The sequence below is a fragment of the Salmo trutta genome, chromosome 26 (genome assembly GCF_901001165.1).
Source record: "Salmo trutta chromosome 26, fSalTru1.1, whole genome shotgun sequence".
In the NCBI taxonomy this organism is placed as follows: domain Eukaryota; kingdom Metazoa; phylum Chordata; class Actinopteri; order Salmoniformes; family Salmonidae; genus Salmo; species Salmo trutta.
The window spans coordinates 20,062,043-20,082,158 of NC_042982.1; the positions used below are offsets into that span (position 1 = coordinate 20,062,043).

The 20,116-nt window shown below is 44.8% G+C and overlaps 1 protein-coding gene across 2 annotated transcripts in view; it reads left to right on the forward strand.

Annotated features, from left to right (window-relative positions):
• The window catches only part of LOC115163357 (lissencephaly-1 homolog A-like), a 63,638-nt gene that overhangs the window by 27,206 nt on the left and 16,316 nt on the right, over positions 1-20,116 (forward strand). For both annotated transcript variants that reach the window (XM_029715159.1, XM_029715160.1), the window contains exons 3-5: positions 9,775-9,859; positions 16,349-16,423; positions 16,863-17,069. In XM_029715159.1, coding sequence (XP_029571019.1) covers positions 9,775-9,859; positions 16,349-16,423; positions 16,863-17,069 — 367 coding nt within the window. The remainder of the gene's footprint in view (positions 1-9,774; positions 9,860-16,348; positions 16,424-16,862; positions 17,070-20,116) is intronic.

Here is a 20,116-nt window from a genome sequence, read left to right on the forward strand (position 1 = left end):
TTGCCCCCTCTGCTGCATTCAGCCTATGTTTAGGGTGGTTATACGTTTTGTGGAACTTGTCTACTCTCCTATGGGTGCATTAGCTGGTGAAAGCCTCATTAGATTAAAAGTTTCTTCTGATCATGCAGTTTTTTTATAGAAAGGTTGGGTATTGGCTGTCTTTTAGTAAGTAGCATGACACAGTTTATTTGCCAGTCACTGTTTAGATGGAGAGTTGTTTAGATGGAGTGTTGATATGTTTGGCATCGGTCTGTGTTGAATTAGTCAACAGCTGGTAGATACAGCATGTACTCTGAGGATGTCTTTTGTTGCCTCTGCCCATGGTGGCCCACTCACTGATAACAACCAACCACACTGCTTCCTCTCACTTTGTCTCACTGTGGGCTGCTAGCCATGAACCAGCCTGCTTGCTCTCTCTGTCCTCCCCTTTCTTTCTCCCACCCTCTTTCTCTTTCTCCCCTTTTATTTCTCTTCCTCCTTTTTTCTCTGTCCCTCTTTCTCCCTCATCTGTTCCTGCCGCATAGTGAATTTGGTATGTGTGTTTATTTATATAGTATCCCCCCAGAGGTCGAGCCAGGGTGAGGAGGGAATAGCTGGGCTCTCTGCAGTCAGTCTGACTGCAGTACTGCAGCATCTTGACTGATGTCGACACTAGAGTGCTTTTATTGTCCTTCCCCGTCTGTTTTTTGCTCTTATTGTTACTCCTGTTCCTAACTAAGGTAGAATAATGAGTTGGCTTCTCATTTCCCCCTGTCTACCCTTGTCGTTAACTATGAAAGTTGTTACTGGTCAGGGACCAGACTCCGATATATGCTCATCCCCCATCAAGTTAGATCTGTGGTAGTAGGAAGGTTAGTGGTGTGGTAGTGTAAGGGTTTAATGAATCTGAATCGAGATGGCGGTGATGTCTATCTCTCTCTAGGCTCTGCTAGCCCTCGTGCAGGATCTTGTGCTTATCTGGAGGAAAGGACAGAACAGGCTGTGGCTGGTTTGGGTTCTTTAATATCTCTGTGTAGATGACAGCGAGGATCTTTTGTTTGCCCCGGCTCAACTGAGAGGCCCACAGAAAACCATTGTCTGTTGTAGCAAGCAGCCCCAGAGTCAGACTGACTGTTCTGTTGCAGCTCAGGATAACACTAGCACATACGCACAACCAATATGCTTTAAGGGTTTCTGTCTGCTGGACCTGGGTGACGCTAGGGAAACACGGGACACACACAGGCGCACAAAGACACTTCCTCGCTACTCATTTATACCAACCTCCTCCCCAGACCTGCAGCAGGCTGTCACATGAGCGATAACCTCCTGCTGACCTTCAGCTGTAATCACACTGCTTCTGTCATCTGGGAGGAGACGGGGATATAGGAGGAGACGGGGGCTACAGGATGGATGGGTGGGAAAGGGCAGGGTGCAGTCAGGCTGCCAGGCCAGCTACATGCTGTGCTGACACTGTCAACCACACACGCACCACTTTAAAGCCAGCCAGCCTCCTAGTCTCGGTGCCAAGCCCAACACCTTTTTTATTCTTTCACGTAATTTTTCTGTCAGGTGAATAGCCTTTACCCAATGCCCACACACCCAGACCCATACAATGCTGAGAGAGTAAACCCTCCTTAAACTTTGACACATATTATCGATCTTAAACTCACATTTCCGTTCTCACTATAAATAAATTCCGTTCAGACCAGGGTTTCCGTTAGCAGGTAATAGCCAGTTTTTGTCTGTTAATTGTCGGAGAGAAGAAAAATCCCATTGCGAAATAAGGCTTTTTAGCCTATTCATTGATGCCAGTCGATGGAAATTATGCTTTCGGAAAGTATCAGACCCCTTGACTTTTTCCCATTTTTGGCCCTTTGCTATGAGACTCGAAATTGAGCTCAGGTGCATCCTGTTTCCATTGATCATCCTTGATGTTTCTACAACTGCATTGGAGTCCACTTGTGGTAAATTCAATTGATTGGACTTGCTTTGGAAAGGCACACATGTAAGGTCCACAGTTGGCAGTGCATGTCAGGGCAAAATCCAAGCCGTGAAGTCGACTGAATTGTATGTAGAGCTCCAAGACAGGATTGTGTCGGCACAGGTCTGGGAAGGGTACCAAAAGATGTCGGCAGCATTGAAGGTCCCCAAGAACACAGTGGCCCCCATAATTCTTAAATGGAAGAAGTTTAGAACCACCAAGACTCTTCCAAGAGCTGGCCGCCCAGCCAAACTGAGCAATCGGGGGAGAAGGGCCTTGGTCAGGGAGGTGACCAAGAACCTGATGGTCATTCTGAATGAGCTCCAGAGTTCCTTTTGTAGAGATGGGAGAACTTTCCAGAAGGACAACCATCTCTGCAGCGATCCACCAATCAGGCCTTTATGGTAGAATGGCCAGACGAAAGCCACTCCTCAGTAAAAGGCACATGACAGCCTGCTTGGAGTTTGCCAAAAGGCACCTAAAGGACTCTGACCATGAGAAACAAGATTGAACTATTTGACCTGAATACCAAGCGTCACCTCTGGAGGAAAACTGGCACTGTGTCTACGGTGAAGCATGGTGGCATCACCATGCTGTGGAGATGTTTTTTCAGGGACTGGGATACTAGTCAGGATTGAGGGAAAGATGAGCGGAGCAAAATACAGCGAAGTCCTTAATGAAAACCTGCTCCAGAGTGCTCAGGACCTCAGACTGGGACGAAGGTTCACTTTGCAACAGGACAAAGACCCTAAGCACACAGCCAAGACAATGCAGGAGTGGCTTTGGGACAAGTCTCTGAATGTCCTTGAGTGGCCCAGCCAGAGCCCGGTGTTGAACCCCATCAAACATCTCTGGAGAAACCTGATAATAGGTGTGCAGCGACGCTCCCCATCCAATTTGACAGAGCTTGAGAGCATCAGCAGACAAGAATGGGAGAAACTCCCCAAATACAGGTGTGCCAAGCTTGTAGCGTCATACCCATGAAGACTCGAGGCTGTAATCGCTGCCAAAGGTGCTTCAACAAAGTACTGAGTAAAGGGTCTGAATACTTTACAGGACCAGTCACAAGTTTGGACTCCTACTCAAGAGTTTATTTTTACTATTTTCTATGTTGTAGAATAATAGTGAAGGCATCAAAACGAAATTAGACATATGGAATCATGTGGTAAACAAATCAACATGTAAACTCTGCAAAAAAAGTAACTTACCTTTTTCAGGACCCTGTCTTCAAAGATAATTTGTAAAAATCCAAATAACTAAAATTGATCTTCATTGTAAAGGGTTTAAACACTGTTTCCCATGCTTGTTCAATGAACCATAACAATTAATGAACATGCACCTGTGGAACGGTCGTTAAGACACAGACTGTAGGCAATTAAGATTACAATTATGAAAACTTAAGACAACAAAGAGGCCTTTCTACTGACTGAAAAACACCAAAAGAAAGATGCCCAGTGTCCCTGCTCATCTGCGTGAACGTGCCTTAGGCATGCTGCAAGGAGGCATGAGGATTGCAGATGTGGCCAGGGCAATAAATTGCAATGTCCTTACTGTGAGACGCCAAAGACAGCGCTACAGGGCGGACAGCTGATCGCCCTTGCAGTGGCAGACCACGTGTTACAACACCTGCACAGTATTGGTACATCCGAACATCACACCTGTGGGACAGGTACAGGATGGCAACACCTGCCCAAGTTACATTAGGAATTCACAATCCCTCCATCAGTGCTCAGACTTTCCGCAATAGGCTGAGAGAGGATGGACTGAGGGCTTGTAGGCCTGTTGTAAGGCAGGTCTTCACCAGACATGACCAGCAACAACTTCGCCTATGGGCACAAACCCACCGTCGCTGGACCAGACAGGACTGGCAAAAAGTGCTCTTCTCTGACGAGTTACAGTTTTGTCTCACCAGGGGTGATGGTCGGATTCGTGTTTATCGTCAAAGTAATGAGCGTTACACCGAGGCCTGTACTCAGGAGCGGGATCGATTTTGGAGGTGGAGGGTCCATCATGGTCTGGGGTGGTGTCACCGCATCATCGGACTGAGCTTGTCATTGCAGGCAATTTCACAACGCTGTGCGTTACATGGAAGAAATCGTCCTCCCTCATGTGGTACCCTTCCTGCAGGCTCATCCTGACATGACCCTCCAGCATGACAGTGCCACCAGCCATACTGCTCGTTCTGTGCGTGACTTCCTGCAAGACAGGAATGTCGGTGTTCTGCCATGGCCAGCGAAGAGCCCGGCTCTCAATCCCATTGAGCTCGTCTGGGACCTGTTGAATCGGAGGATGAGTGCCTTGGTGGAAGATTGGGGCAGCATCTCACAGCAAGAACTGGCAAATCTGGTGTAGTCTATGAGGAGCTGATCCACTGCAGTACTTAGTATCTGGTGTGGCCACCAGCTGCATTGACTGACTTTTTGGATTCTGCCCCCCTCCCCCCCACATTATTCCATTTCTGTTAGTCACTTGTCTGTGGAACTACACTGCTCAAAAAAATAAAGGGAACACTTAAACAACACAATGTAACTCCAAGTCAATCACACTTCTGTGAAATCAAACTGTCCACTTAGGAAGCAACACTGATTGACAATACATTTCACAGCTGTTGTGCAAATAGAATAGACAACAGGTGGAAATTATAGGCAATTAGCAAGACACCCCCAATAAAGGAGTGGTTTGGCAGGTGGTGACCACAGACCACCTCTCAGCTCTTATGCTTCCTGGCTGATGTTTTGGTCACTTTTGAATGCTGGCGGTGCTTTCACTCTAGTGGTAGCATGAGACGGAGTCTACAACCCACACAAGTGGCTCAGGTAGTGCAGCTCATCCAGGATGGCACATCAATGCGAGCTGTGGCAAGAAGGTTTGCTGTGTCTGTCAGCATAGTGTCCAGAGCATGGAGGAGCTACCAGGAGACAGGCCAGTACATCAGGAGACGTGGAGGAGGCCGTAGGAGGGCAACAACCCAGCAGCAGGACCGTTACCTCCGCCTTTGTGCAAGGAGGAGCAGGAGAAGCACTGCCAGAGCCCTGCAAAATTACCTCCAGCAGGCCACAAATGTGCATGTGTCTGCTCAAACGGTCAGAAACAGACTCCATGAGGGTGGTATGAGGGCCCGACGTCCACAGGTGGGGGTTGTGCTTACAGCCCAACACCGTGCAGGACGTTTGGCATTTGCCAGAGAACACCAAGATTGGCAAATTCGCCACTGGAGCCCTGTGCTCTTCACAGATGAAAGCATGTTCACACTGAGCACATGTGACATATTCTGGAGACGCCGTGGAGAACGTTCTGCTGCCTGCAACATCCTCCAGCATGACCGGTTTGGCGGTGGGTCAGTCATGGTGTGGGGTGGCATTTCTTTGGGGGGCCGCACAGCCCTACATGTGCTCGCCAGAGGTAGCCTGACTGCCATTAGGTACCGAGATGAGATCCTCAGACCCCTTGTGAGACCATATGCTGGTGCTGGTGCGGTTGGCCCTGGGTTCCTCCTAATGCAAGACAATGCTAGACCTCATGTGGCTGGAGTGTGTCAGCAGTTCCTGCAAGAGGAAGGCATTGATGCTATGGACTGGCCCGCCCGTTCCCCAGACCTGAATCCAATTGAGCACATCTGGGACATCATGTCTCGCTCCATCCACCAACGCCACGTTGCACCACAGACTGTCCAGGAGTTGGCGGATGCTTTAGTCCAGGTCTGGGAGGAGATCCCTCAGGAGACCATCCGCCACCTCATCAGGAGCATGCCCAGGCGTTGTAGGGAGGTCATACAGGCACGTGGAGGCCACACACACACTACTGAGCCTCATTTTGACTTGTTTTAAGGACATTACATCAAAGTTGGATCAGCTTGTAGTGTGGTTTTCCACTTTAATTTTGAGTGTGACTCCAAATCCAGACCTCCATGGGTTTATAAATTGGATTTCCATTGATTCTTTTTGTGTGATTTTGTTGTCAGCACATTCAACTATGTAAAGAAAAAAGTATTTAATAAGATTATTTCATTCATTCAGATCTAGGATGTGTTGTTTTAGTCTTCCCTTTATTTTTTTGAGCAGTATAGTTCAGTTTGTCTCAGTTGTTGAACTTATGTTCATACAAATATTTACACGTTAAGTTTGCTGAAAATAAATGCAGTTGACATTGAGAGGACGTTTCTTTTTTTTGCTGAGTTTATCTTAGATTCTTCAAAGTAGCCACCCTTTGCCTTGATTGCTTTACACTCGATTGGAATTCTCTCAACCGGTTTCACCTGGAATGCTTTTCCAACAGTATTGAAGGAGTTCCCACATATATGCTCAGTACTTGTCCTTCGCTCTGCGGTTGTACTCATCCCAAATCATATCAATTGGGTTGAGGTCAGTTGATTGTGGAGGCCAGGTCATCTGATGCAGCACTCCATCACACTTCTCCTTGGTCAAATAGCCCTTACACAGCCTGGAGGTGTGTTGGGTCATTGTCCTGTTTAAAAACAAATGATAGTCCCACTAAGCTCAAACCAAATGGGATGGCGTATCATCGCAGAATGCTGTGGTAGCCATGCTGGTAAGTGTGCCTTGAATTCTAAATAAATCACCAACAGTGTCACTATCAAAGATTTACGAGTTCCCAGGTGTTTTGAACGCGGCATATGACTGCAACGGAAGGCAAGCTTCATCAGCGCGTCACACCACTTTGCAATGAGCTGGAGGCAATATGCATTTTGAAAACTTTCTTTTGTATATATTTTTTTGTAGGCTTTGTTTGAAGAAAGGGGAGTGCAATGGTTAGTGTATTCGGCTATTTCAGCCACACCTGTATAATATCGAGCACACATCCATGCAATCTCCGTAGACAAACCTTGGCAATAGATTGGCCTTACTGAAGAGCTTTGACTATCAACGTGGCACCGTCATAGGATGCCACCTTTCCAACAAGTCAGTGTGTCAAATTTCTGCCCTACTAGAGCTGCCCTGGTCAACTGTAACTGCTGTAATTGTGAAGTGGAAATGTCTAGGAGCAACAATGGCTCTGCCGCGAAGTGGTAGACTACAGAAGCTCACAGTACTGGACTGCCGAGTGCTGAAGCTCGTAAAAATAGTCTGTCCTCGGTTGCAACACTCACTATCAAGTTCCAAACTGCCTCTAAGCAATGTCAGCAAAAGAACTGTTCCTCGGGAGCCTCTTGAAATGGTTTTCTATGGCCGAGCAGCCTCATACAAACCTAATGTCACCATGGTCAATGTCAAGCATATGGTGTCATGGCTGAATAACAACATGAATAACATACAGCTGGCAGGTTATAAACTATCGAAGGATAGTACAGTTTTCTCTGGTAAGACCAGGGGTGGCAGTCTGTATTTGTAAACAGCTGGTGCACGATATCTAAGGAAGTGTCAAGGTTTTGTTCGCCTGACGTAGAGTATCTCATGATAAGCTGTAGACCACACTATTTACCAAGAGTTTATCTATATTCTTCATAGCTGTCTATTTACCACCTCAAACCGATGCTGGCCCTACGACTGCACTCACTGAGTTGTATACGGCCATAAGCAAACAGGAAAACGCTCATCCAGAGGTGGCGGGGAACTTTAATGCAGGGTAACTTAAATTCGTTTTACCTCATTTCTACCAGCATGTTAAATGTGCAACCAGAGGGAATCAAATTCTAGACCACCTTTACTCCACAAACACAGACGTGTAGAAAGCTCTCCCTCGCCCTCCATTTGGCAAATTGACCATAATTCTATCCTCCTAAAGCAGTGACTCGGTCAATGAAAAGTGGTCAGATGAAGCAGATGCTAAGCCCCAGGACCGTTTTGCTAGCACAGACTGGAATATGTTCCGGTATTCTTCCTGTGGTATTGAGTACACCACATCAGTCACTGGCTTCACCAAAAAGTGCATCGATGACGTCGTCCCCACTGTGACTGTACATTCACCCAACATCCACACTGAGCTAAAGGGTAGAGCTGCCGCTTTCAAGCTTATAAGAAATCCCGCTATGCCCTCCGGTGAACCATCAAACAGGCAAATCGTCAATACAGGACTAAGGTCGAATCTTACTACACCGGCTCTGACGCTCGTTGGATGTGGCAGGGCTTGCAAACTATTACAGACTACAAAGGGAAGCACAGCTTCGAGCTGCCCAATGACACGAGCCTACCAGACAAGCTAAATTACTTATATGCTCGCTTCGTGGCCAGTATTACTGAAACATGCATGAGAGCATCAGCTGTTCCGGATGACTGTGTGATCACGCTCCCCGCAGCCGATATAAGACCTTTTTAACATTTTAAAGGTCAACATTCACGAGGCCGCAGGGCCAGACGGATTACCAGGACGTGTACTCCAAGCATGCACTGACCAACTGAAACCCTAGACCCACTCCAATTTGCATGCCGCCCCAACAGATCCACAGATGATGCAATCTCTATTGCACTCCAGTGCCCTTTTCCATCCTGGACAAAAGGAACACCTTTGTGAGAATGCTATTCATTGACTACAGCTCAGCGTTCAACACCGTAGTGCCCTCAAAGCTCATCAATAAGCAAAGGGCCCTGGGACTAAACACCTCCCTCTGCAACTGGATCCTGGACTTCCTGACGGGCAGCCCCCAGGTGGGAAGGGTAGGTAACAACACATCCGCCACGCTGATCCTCAACACAGGGGCACCTCAGGGGTGCGTGCTCAGTCCCCCCCAGTACTCCCTGTTCACTCATTACTGCATGGCCAGGCCCGACTCCAACACCATCATTTAAGATTGCTGATGACACAGCAGTAACTTCAAGTTACTTGGTGTCCACATTACCAACAAACTATCATGGTCTAAGCACACCAAGACAGTCGTGAAGAGGGCACGACAAAGCCTATTTTCCCCTCAGGGGAATGAAAAGATTTGGCACGGGTACTCGGATCCTCAAAGTTCTACAGCTGCACCATCGATCCTGACTGGTTGCGTCACTGCCTGGTAAGCAACTGCTCGGCCTCCGTCCGCAAGTCACTACAGAGGGTAGCAACCGATGGATATGGGTCCGTTAAATTAAAATGTTACTGGTCAAATGTCCTGCGCTACATTTTCCTAACGGAAACCCTGGTTTAGACAACAGTTTCAGCTGAATGACTTTTGGCACTGAAATAACCTAGCCCTTGGTGGGTAAATTTAGCCTGAGTTGTGGTTGTAGTCCTAGGGTTGACCCACAGCTCAGTTAAGCGTATGTGTGTGTGTGCTTGTCCCTCTGAGCGTGTGTCTATTGTCCCAAACCTGAACAAAGAGTGGAAGAGGCAGGCAGTCATTTTTGTCGCTTCTGTCTGTCTGGTCTATTGTCATGTCTATCTCAACATCTCATCTCATACCTCTAGCTCGGCTTTCACTTGGCTCATGTCTGGTCTTCATGTAAAGGATTTTGTAGAAAAGCTGTGTGTCAGGAGAGCGTGTACGTGTCTGTCTGCAGGTGTTTCTGTGGTGTACAGTAGTCTAGTTTTCATTTTCTCTACTCTGTGGGGAGTGATTCCTCCATTATTTGCCCAGAGCAACAAGAGCTCATTATCGACAGCAGACACATGTGCTATCTATCTGTGTCAAATTGGTCTGTGCGTGTGTGGCTGTGCGTGCGTGTGATTTTTCTATTTATCACGTCAAACAAAAGACCAATGCAATTTACTTGTTACTCAGACACACTTATTTTCTTTCTTTGTTTTACCTCTAGTCAAATCCCTGACTCAAGCCTTTTCTCCATTTTAAAGATATTTCTCATCTTCTTAACAAGAGAAACTCTAATCTCACCTGCTTTTAATAAGATAACTAATTGGTTTCTTTTGTCCTATTTCAGAAATCGAGCGATAGCTGATTACCTTCGTTCAAATGGATATGAAGAGGCATATTCAACTTTCAAGAAGGAGGCAGAATTAGACGTGGTGAGTAACGATGGAACATTACACACACAATAATACACGCTCACTATAAATCACTATTTACCCAAACAATACCACTTTAATTTACACTTCATCCCCCCTTTTAATTGACGCAGACACAAGTGTGACTGAAGCCAATTTAGCCCAGTTAAGGGAATCTAGAGCCATTATTAGGGTGTCTGTCTCACACACACACACACACACGAGGGAGAAGCTGCAGTCAGGTAGTGGAACAGAAGCTGAAGATAGCTCTGATAGAGATAGTTAGGAAGACAGGTTAATGAAATGGCAGGTAGCTAGCAGCTAAAGCCCTGGGGGAAAAAGTGCCCTTTGAATTACCTCAATGTACAATCTCTCCTCAAACAAGACAAAACAAAGCACAAAGACAACATGTGGCAGGTTAACATGTAAATGCTCCCTTCGCTCTCTCTCTCCGTCTGCCTCTTTTCCTCTCTCTCTCTCTCCCCGTCTTTGTAATTTCCTCCCTATTTCTATATCACAGATAGGAGAGGGGTTCAGTCCTTCCTCCTCCCTAGTTTGTTGAAACAGCCTGAATAATAGATGGCTATGGACGGAGAAGCTCCCTGACACGTTTGACACCACACACAGGCACACCTTGGCAGGATTGTGTTAAATGCTTGCCCTAATGATGCTGGCAATTCCAGCCTTCCATAGCCTTAATCTAGTCTATTTATTACCTGTTAAATGAGGAGGCTATACCAATGGAGACATTTCCCCTAATGCTACATTTACACAGCCTTTGTCTTGGGTTTCTTTTAACTTCTTATGGCTCAAATCCCGTTAACTTCTTTGGGAACGGGGGGCAGTATTGAGTAGCTTGGATGAATGAGGTGCCCAGAGTAAACTGCCTGCTACTCAGGCCCAGAAGCTAGAATATGCATATAATTAGCAGACTTGGATAGAAAACACTCTAAAGTTTACAAAACTGTTAAAATAATGTCTGTGAGTATAACAGAACTCATATGGCAGGCAAAAACCTGCGAAAAATCCAACCAGGAAGTTGGGCTTTTTTTTTTTTTTTTACCTGTTAGGGTATAGGGGGCAGTATTTTCACGGCTGGATAAAAAAATGTACCCGATTTAATCTGGTTACTAATCCTACCCAGTAACTACAATATGCATATACTTATTATATATGGATAGAAAACACCCTAAAGTTTCTAAAACTGTTTGAATGGTGTCTGTGAGTATAACAGAACTCATTTGGCAGGCAAAACCCTGAGACAGATTCTGACAGGAAGTGGATACCTGATGTGTTGAATTGACTTTAAGCCTATACCATTGAAAAACAAAGGGGCTGAGAAATGTTTTGGCACTTCCTATTGCTTCCACAAGATGTCCCCAGCCTTTACAAAGTGTTTTGAGTCTTCTACTCTGAGATCTGACTGAAGAAGAGCCTTGGAACGGTGATGGCCCATTAGACACCTTGCGCCCGAGTTGATGGTGGGTACTCTCATTCCGAAACGTTTTAAAAGAGAACCCAATGGTCCGCCTTGAATTTTATTCATGTTCTGGTTAAAAAAGGCCCTAATGATTTATGCTATACAACGTTTGACATGTTTGAACGAACGTAAATATATTTTTTCCGTTCGTGAAGTCCGGCTGGCTTAGATCATGTGCTAACAACACGGAGGTTTTTGGACATAAATGATGAGCTTTTTTGAACAAAACTACATTCGTTATGGACCTGGGATTCTTTGGAAGTGACATCTGATGAAGAGAATCAAAGGTAATGGATTATTTACATAGTATTTTCGATTTTAGATATCTCCAACATGGCGGTTAGTCTGTATCGCAATGCGTATTTTTCTGGGCGCAGTGCTCAGATTATTGCAAAGTGTGATTTCCCAGTAAGGTTAATTTTAAATCTGGCAAGTCCATTGCGTTCAAGAGATGTAAATCTATAATTCTTTGAATGACAATATAATATTTTACCAATGTTTTCTAATATGAATTAATTATTTTGTTGTCATGACTTGACTGCCGGTATTGGAGGGAAACGATTTCCTGAACATCAACGCCATAGTAAAACGCTGTTTTTAGATATAAATATGAACTTGATAGAACTAAAAATGCATGCATTGTCTAACATAATGTCCTAGGAGTGTCATCTGATGGAGATTGTAAAAGGTTAGTGCATAATTTTAGCTGATTTTATGGTTTTGGTGACGCCTGTCTTTGAATCGACAATGCATTACCCACAGCTATTATCAATATAACATAACCTAACTTTATGCTTTCCCCGTAAAACCTTTTTGAAATCGGACAACGTGGTTAGATTAAGGAGATGTTTATCTTTCAAAGGGTGTAAGTTAGTTGTATGTTTGAGAAATTTCAATTTGGACATTTATTTGGTTTCAAATTTGCCGCTCTTGAAATGCACCTGCTGTTGATAGGGTGCGCCACGGGTGGCACGCTAACGTCCCACATAGCCCCAAGAAGTTAAGTGATTGCCTATCCAATATACTGTGTTTATGGGGTCAGATTGCACTTCCTAAGGCTTCCACTAGATGTCAACAGTCTTTAGAACGTTGTTTCGGGCTTCTACTGTGAAAGGGGAACGAATAAGAGCTGTTTGAACCAGGGGTCTGGCTGAAAGCCTTGAGTTGTTTATCGTGAGCGCGAGCTCCGTTCCCTTTCCTTTCTAAAGACAAAGGAATTGTCCGGTTGGAATATTATTGAAGATTTATCACAAAAACATCCTAAAGATTGATTATATACATCATTTGGCATGTTTCTACGAACTATAATGGAACTTCTTTGACTTTTCGTCTGGACTTTGTGAGCGTGCCTTGTGCATTTGGATTACTGGACTAAATGCTCAAACAAAAAGGAGGTATTTGGACAAAGATTAACTTTATCGAACAAAACGAACATTTGTTGTCTAACATGGAGACCTGGGAGTGCCATCAGATCAAGATCATCATAGGTAAGTGATTCATTTTAATGCTATTTCTGACTTTTGTGACACCTCTCCTTGTTTGGAAAATGGCTGTATTGTTTTCTGTGGCTAGGCGCTGACCTAACATAATCGCATGGTGTGCTTTTGACATAAAGCCTTTTTGAAATCTGACACAGCGGTTGCATTAAGGAGAAGTTTATCTGTAATCGTATGTTAAACACTTGTATCTTTCATCAATGTTTATGATGAGTATTTCCGGAATTTGATGTGGCTCTCTGCACTTTCACCGGATGTTTGTTTGAGACAATGCATTTCTGAACAACGCGCCAATTTCAAATGAGGTCTTTGGACAAAAAGATGAACTTTATCGAACAAAACACAAATGCATTGTCTAACATGGAGTCTTGGGAGTGCCATCCGGTGAAGATCAAAGGTTAGTGATTCATTTTAACACTATTTCTGTCTTTTGTGGCACCTCTCCTTCTTTGGAAAATGGCTGTATGGTTTTCTGTGGCAAGGCGCTGACCTAACATAATCGCATGGTGTGCTTTTGCCGTAAAGCTTTTTTGAAATCAGAAACTGTGGCTGGATTAACAAGAAGTTTTATCTTTAAAGTGGTGTATAATACTTGTATGATTGAGGAATTTTAATAGAAATTTCTGTTGTTTGAATTTGGCGCCCTGCAATTTCACTGGCTGTTGGCGAGGTGGCGTCCAACATATCCCAGAGAGGTTAACGGGATCGATATGACAACATCCGGTGAAATGGCAGAGCGCCAAATTAAAAAAAAAAAATATATATATATATATTACAAATATTTAATTTTCATACATTCACAAGTGCAATACACCAAATTAAAGCTGAACTTCTTGTTAATCTAGCCACCGTGTCAGATTTAAAAAAGGCTTTATGGCGAAAGCAAACCATGCTATTTTCTGAGGACAGCACCCCATCAAACAAACACAGACGATCATATTTCATCCCGCCAGGCGCGACACAAAACTCAGAAATAACGATATAATTCATGCCTTACCTTTGTCGAGCTTCTTCTGTTGGCACTCCAATATGTCCCATAAGCATCACAAATGGTCCTTTTGTTCGATTACTTCCATCGTTATATATACAAAATGCCCATTTATTTGGCGCGTTTGATCCAGAAAAACACTGGTTCCAACTCGCGCAACATGACTTCAAAATATCTCATAAGTGACCTGTAATCTTTGTCCAAACATTTCAAACAACTTTCCTAATACAACTTTAGGTATTTTTTTACGTAAATAATCAATAAAATTTAAGATGGGATAAACTGCGTTCAATACCGGAGGAAAACAAAGTGGAGTGTGCTTTTCAGGTCACGCGCCTCTATCAAACAGTACACTACTACACTCGACCCTCGTTATGAACAGGGCTACTTCTTCATTACACAAAGGAAAAAGATCAACCAATTTCTAAAGACTGACATCCAGTGGAAGTGATAGGAACTGCAAGCAACTGCCTTAGAATTCTAGATTCCCAATGAAAATCCATTGAAAAGAGTGACCTCAAAAAAAAAAAAAAAAAAAAATCCTGGATGGGTTGTCCTCGGGGTTTCGCCTGCCAAAGAAGTTCTGTTATACTCACAGACATGATTCAAACAGTTTTAGAAACTTTTGTTTTCTATCCAAATCTACCAATTATATGCATATCCAAGCTTCTGGGCCTGAGTAGCAGGCAGTTTACTTTGGGCACACTTTTCATCCGGACGTGAAAATAGCGCCCCCAAGCCATAAGTTAAGACTTGCTAAAATAATGTAATGCGGTTTGTATGTGAGCAGAGTGGTGTTGAAGGTAGTATACGAAACAGCATGCCACACTTCTCGTCTGGCACTGCCCGCACACACCCTGCTGATTAGACTGGCAGACCACAGTGATTAGAAGGTGTGTGTGTGTGTGTGTGTGTGTGTGTGTGTGTGTCACTGACTGTGTGTGTTAAGCTGTCGGCAGAGGGTCTTGGCAGATGGCAAATCAGATTTCTCTCTCCTCCGTCTCTCTTCACAGACACAATGCCACAACTCCTTTCATCCCTCCATCCCGTGAACCTCTCCTCCCATCTTATCGCTCCAAGCGCTGAGCGAGGCAGCAACTGTTCTCTTGGACACCTCTGATTTTCCATCAGAGCGATTTCTGCCGAGGAGCAGCAGCTCAGCTTCAGAACACACACCTCTCTGCCTATAGCAGTACTCCTCCCTTCCACATTTTCTATTTTGTTTCTCGCCCATTGAAACAGTGTCTATGCTGTCAATCTGAATTGTTTATGGTTTGTTTGATAGCTGAACTGAAGCCAGTGACCTGCTATAGAACTGTACTGAATCACCAGAGAAGATAAGTGTTGTGCTACCCCTATCTCCTCACCTCTTTCCCTCATGGCTCTTCCATCCTCTCCCATTAGTTATACCACATGAAGAGACAATGGAAATATGTACCAACTCCTCTCAGCAAACATGCCATCCCTTTCCCTTTTTTTAGTGTTTATAAGCCACATAGTCAGTTATGAGCTCCAACAGTGCAGGACAAAGTGAAGTAAAACAATACGAATGTGATCAAATAGATAATAATAATTGAAATTAGCCCCCTCTTTATCAATCTGCGCCCCCATGCAGATTTCAGACCGCAGAAATGGTGTCTGTAGCAGTTGTGTGTCTACCACACTGTCTGACTGCTTCCGCCTTCATGTGTCTTGGGGAGTGCTGTTGTCTAGACTGTAACTTGTGTGGGAGGATGGATGAGAACCCACCTGGTGTGTGTAACCCTGCTCAGTGTGACTCTGTCTGATTAGCATGTTGTAGAGGCAGGTGTGGGGCTCAGCTGCAGGTGACTTAACTCAACCTCCCCCGTTCTCGTTGGCACCCCCGACACGATCAAGAACTAGGGGCTTCGTATGCCACACACACACACCAACCACTTATTTTCTTTGTCCTTTTCTGCCTTCCCTGAATAGAACATGTAGGCTCATTTCTAGGTGAATTGCTAGCCTTGATCTTTGTTACTACCTGTAACGGGTTTCACTTAAGTTTGGCTAGGGTAAGGAGTAAGACAGCCTGTAAACATGCACCAGAAGTCCCTCCCTCGCCCTTTAGTAAAATGGCCGCCATACCCGTTGCTAGCCTTTCCTCCAGGTGGGAGCCGCTCTCTGCCAGGCTCCCGGAAGTTAATGTCCTTCCCCAGCAGACTGTGAGGGCGTAAGCCCTTGTCTGCAGGAGATTAGCCTGTGTGAGGGGGATTAAGAAGTGTGTGTGTGTCCGTAAGTATGTTTCCGTGTGTATGTGTGTTTACAATTAGCCTCAAGTCTGACCCTCTGTGGTGCTACCACTGTTTGGCTGTAGGAGTGTAAATCCCATTCCTTATTGCTGTGTATACACACACACACACACACACTCCTTATTACTGTGCCCAAAGACTGCCTGCAACCTCCGCTGCCCCCTAGGCAGACCATAGGGTTCACTGATTAGGCCTAAGCTAAGCTCTGTGCTTAGATTGTGTCTGTGCATGCAGTGTTCTTTTCCTGACTCCTTTCTTTTCATCCCCAACCAGAATGAAGAATTGGATAAGAAGTATGCCGGCCTTTTGGAAAAGAAATGGACCTCAGTCATCAGATTACAAAAGAAGGTTTGTGGTTTGTTTCAAGGGATGCTGGTGGGGATTCTGTCTGCTAGTCTTGGCCCATGACTTTGGTGGAACATCATCTGATCATAAATTCACCTTACATGGCGTATTAAAAAGGTTACAGTAGAAGGAATTGAATGTGTTAACCCAATGCCCTAATGATATGATGAGATTGTTTGATATGGCTAGCTTTCATGTGGTTGCTTAGCAGTACACTGCAGCTGCCAGCAGAGATTTCCATGTATCAGCAAACTTATATTAGCCACTTTTACTTGCGTAGTACAGAGTATACACATACTGTATTCGAAAGTGCTTTACATTGTAAGTGGTAAATTTCCCACCTGATGAAAACGTCCAGTTTCCTTCTGTAATACCGCATATCTTACTGTGATGGTAACTGTCGCCATGTCTGTCGCCATGTCTGCCCCCCCCCCCCCCCCAGGTGATGGAACTGGAGTCGAAGCTGAACGAGGCCAAGGAGGAGATCACCCTAGGTGGGCCCATAGCCCAGAAGCGTGACCCCAAAGAGTGGATCCCTCGCCCGCCGGAGAAGTACGCGCTGAGCGGCCACCGCTCCCCTGTCACACGCGTCATCTTCCACCCAGTCTTCAGCGTCATGGTGTCTGCCTCCGAGGACGCCACAATAAAGGTCAGTAGAATATAATAATAATCATCATAAACAACAACAGTCTTTACTCTGTCTAGGTTTTTCTCCAGGTTGGTTGCCAAGGTCCCTGAAGACTGCCTAAACAGTGAAACAATGTACAAACAACGCCATCATCATAAAGGGGATGCAAGCAACCCACCCCAAACAACTTCCCAACGCTGTCGTGGCAACTTCATCTATTTGACTTGTATGCGTGTTGACTGTGTATGTAAAACTGTAACCAATAAGGCATTGTACAAGTGTGTAATCGGGCCACATTGATATTTTAATGTTGTCATACTTCTAGTGCCAATCAAAATTGGCTTTTTGAGAAAATGACTTGAACATATGTATTTTGAAATACATTTCAGAATTAAATTGTTCAAAAGCATATAGTATAGTTATTTGACCTATTCTACGCCCAATTATAAACTGGGTTGTTCGAGCCCTGAATGCTGATTGGCTGACAGCCATGGTATATCAGACCATATACCACGGGTATAACAAAATGTTCATTTTTTTACTGCTCTAATTATGTTGATAACCAGTTTATAATACCAATTAGGCACATTGGGGGTTTGTGGTATATGGCAAATATACCATGGCTGTTGTGTCATGCATAAGAACAGCCCTTAGCCGTGGTATATTCACCATATACCACACCCCTCAGGCCTTATTGCTTAAATATGCCAAATATGATTCCACTCATTGTCGTTTGTTAATCGCAGCTGTTTCTGTATTGTACTACATGTGCTTGTGAGAGAGGGAGAGAAAGCGGGAGAATGCTGTAGCAGGCCTCATTCTCCATTGACTTGCATTGGATTTGCTTATCCTGTATAATATACTCTGTGAGTGTGTGGATTTCTTTAGATATTGTTTTCACAATAACAGAGGAGAGATGCTCATAAAATGACACCGTGTTTTGCTTTTAGCTGCATTCCCAAAGCGATGAGCTCTACTTCCTTGTTATTCATTCACCCTGATTTGTCCGCCATACTATTTTTACAGCCATCCAGGATTGGTCTGCTGCTCTACCACAGCTAGATTCCTCTTTTCCGTATAAATATTTGTGCTTTATATTTTATTCATGTGGAATCAAACTCCTGTTCTCTATTTTGCCATGCTACCCTTCATTCGCTATTTGGCAACACTACCACAAGGGGCCTCCTCTGGCACCACCTACTTCGCCACCACCCCCCCATCTTCCGCTTGAGTGCTGGCTCCTCCGCCTCGACCGCTATCCATCCAACCCGGAGCAGGCCCAGTCAGGCCCCAAATCTCACAATCTGCCCCCTCCCCTCTTATGCCGCCTCTTCTTTCCTGGCCTGTCTCGCCTCACTTTCCCTCCAAACCTTGCTGTTAAATCTTATACTGGGGAGATGACCTTAAGAGCTCTGCACACGCTGACATTCTCTCTATTTCTCTCTTTCTCTGACATTCTCTCTTTGACATTCCGCTAAGGCTGTGTTAGTTTGCCTGCAGTCAAACTAGTCTTTTTTTTCCCCTCTTTGTTTAGTATGCAGGGAGTAATTGTCACGGGGCTTTGGTGCTCTGCGGACAAACTGCTTCCTCTCACTCCTTCCCTCTCTTACTCCCTCTCTTCCCTTGTCCACTGCTCTCCCTTCTGCTAACGTAGCAAATCTATACAATCCTTTTTTTAACTTGTTACCAGCCTTGAGCTCGCCGCCTTGGCAGTATTTAAATCAGCAGGTTTTGTGAGCAGCGAGCCTTCTGTACTTCACACTCTCTTGCTTTCGGTTTCTCCCTTCGCTTTCTCTCGCTCTCGCTTCCCCCCACCTCCCTTTCTCTGCATCGTGATAAGAAACCCTGTCACACAAAATTAGGCTGAACAGCTTGAGGTGAACTGCTGCTTATGGCAAGAACGACCCTGCGTATGCCTTTAGCACATACTGGACCCCATTATTTTAAACTGACTATTTTATAGTGTCATTCTCTCACAAGTGGGCCTATATTAATTACTGCTTTGGTCTTTAAATTGAAAATAGGTTCTCTTCAATTGGTCAATGGAAATACTTAATCAATTTGTCTCTCCATCTTAAAGCCACATCGTTACGATTGGCTAACATTAATTGTTTATCTCATGCTGTTGTCAGTACATAAGCACAGTTAATTTTCTGGTTAGCCTCCCCTGACCTTATTACCTAATGACCTTCTGCAGTGCATCTAGACTGCAGTTTACTGAGCTAATAGGCTACATGGGTCTGCAGAAGAAAATGCCATAAAAGCAGTAATTGCACCACCATGTTTCACTACCCCGCCACTTGCATAGGTAGCACAAGATCAGCAGACCAAGTTGATGGTCTTGGTGGTACTGGCAGACTTAACACCACGCCATAGTGGGTGGATTTTGTGGTACACTAGACTCAAAACAGGAGGGGGTGGGTGGACTTGGCAGTGGAGAAAGCCCAAATGAGGCAGAAGGAGGGGGCTTCTGTCACTGTCTGCCCAAATCCAGCCCCCACCACCCTGCTTGCTCAGCGATGGAGGAAAAGCTTATCCCCACAGTGCCTGTCTGCCTGGAAACACAGGGTAATGTGATAGCCATTATGCTTGACATGCAGCCAAACTAGTGTTTTTGAACTTTTTATTTAAGACCCAAATCCCACTGTCAATATAGACTCATATTTATTCAACCACCATAGTCTTACTTTTGGCTTATTTCCTTCTCCGACTATTCCAATATGAGGATATTTGAATTGACACGCTTCACAGACGAATGTAGTCTTCTAGAAACAGTCATTTAATCAGACAAAGAAGATTTTGAACATTTTAATATGTATGGGGTCGATGTTTGCATGTTGAGACGCCGTCTGGCTTGTAGGGTTGTCATTCTGTGCTATTTGGAGCTCTGGAGACGAATCTCAGACAGTGAACTGTGGTAGCTAATGTCTAGAGAGTCTGTCTGGCACCCCACCCAGGATGTGTTGGAGTTCCTGTGATATGACATCAATATGATCCGCTATCTCATCTCTCTCTGCCATTCTCAGCCTGGAGGCAGTGTCACAGGGTGCAGGTTAGGGTAGACTAGA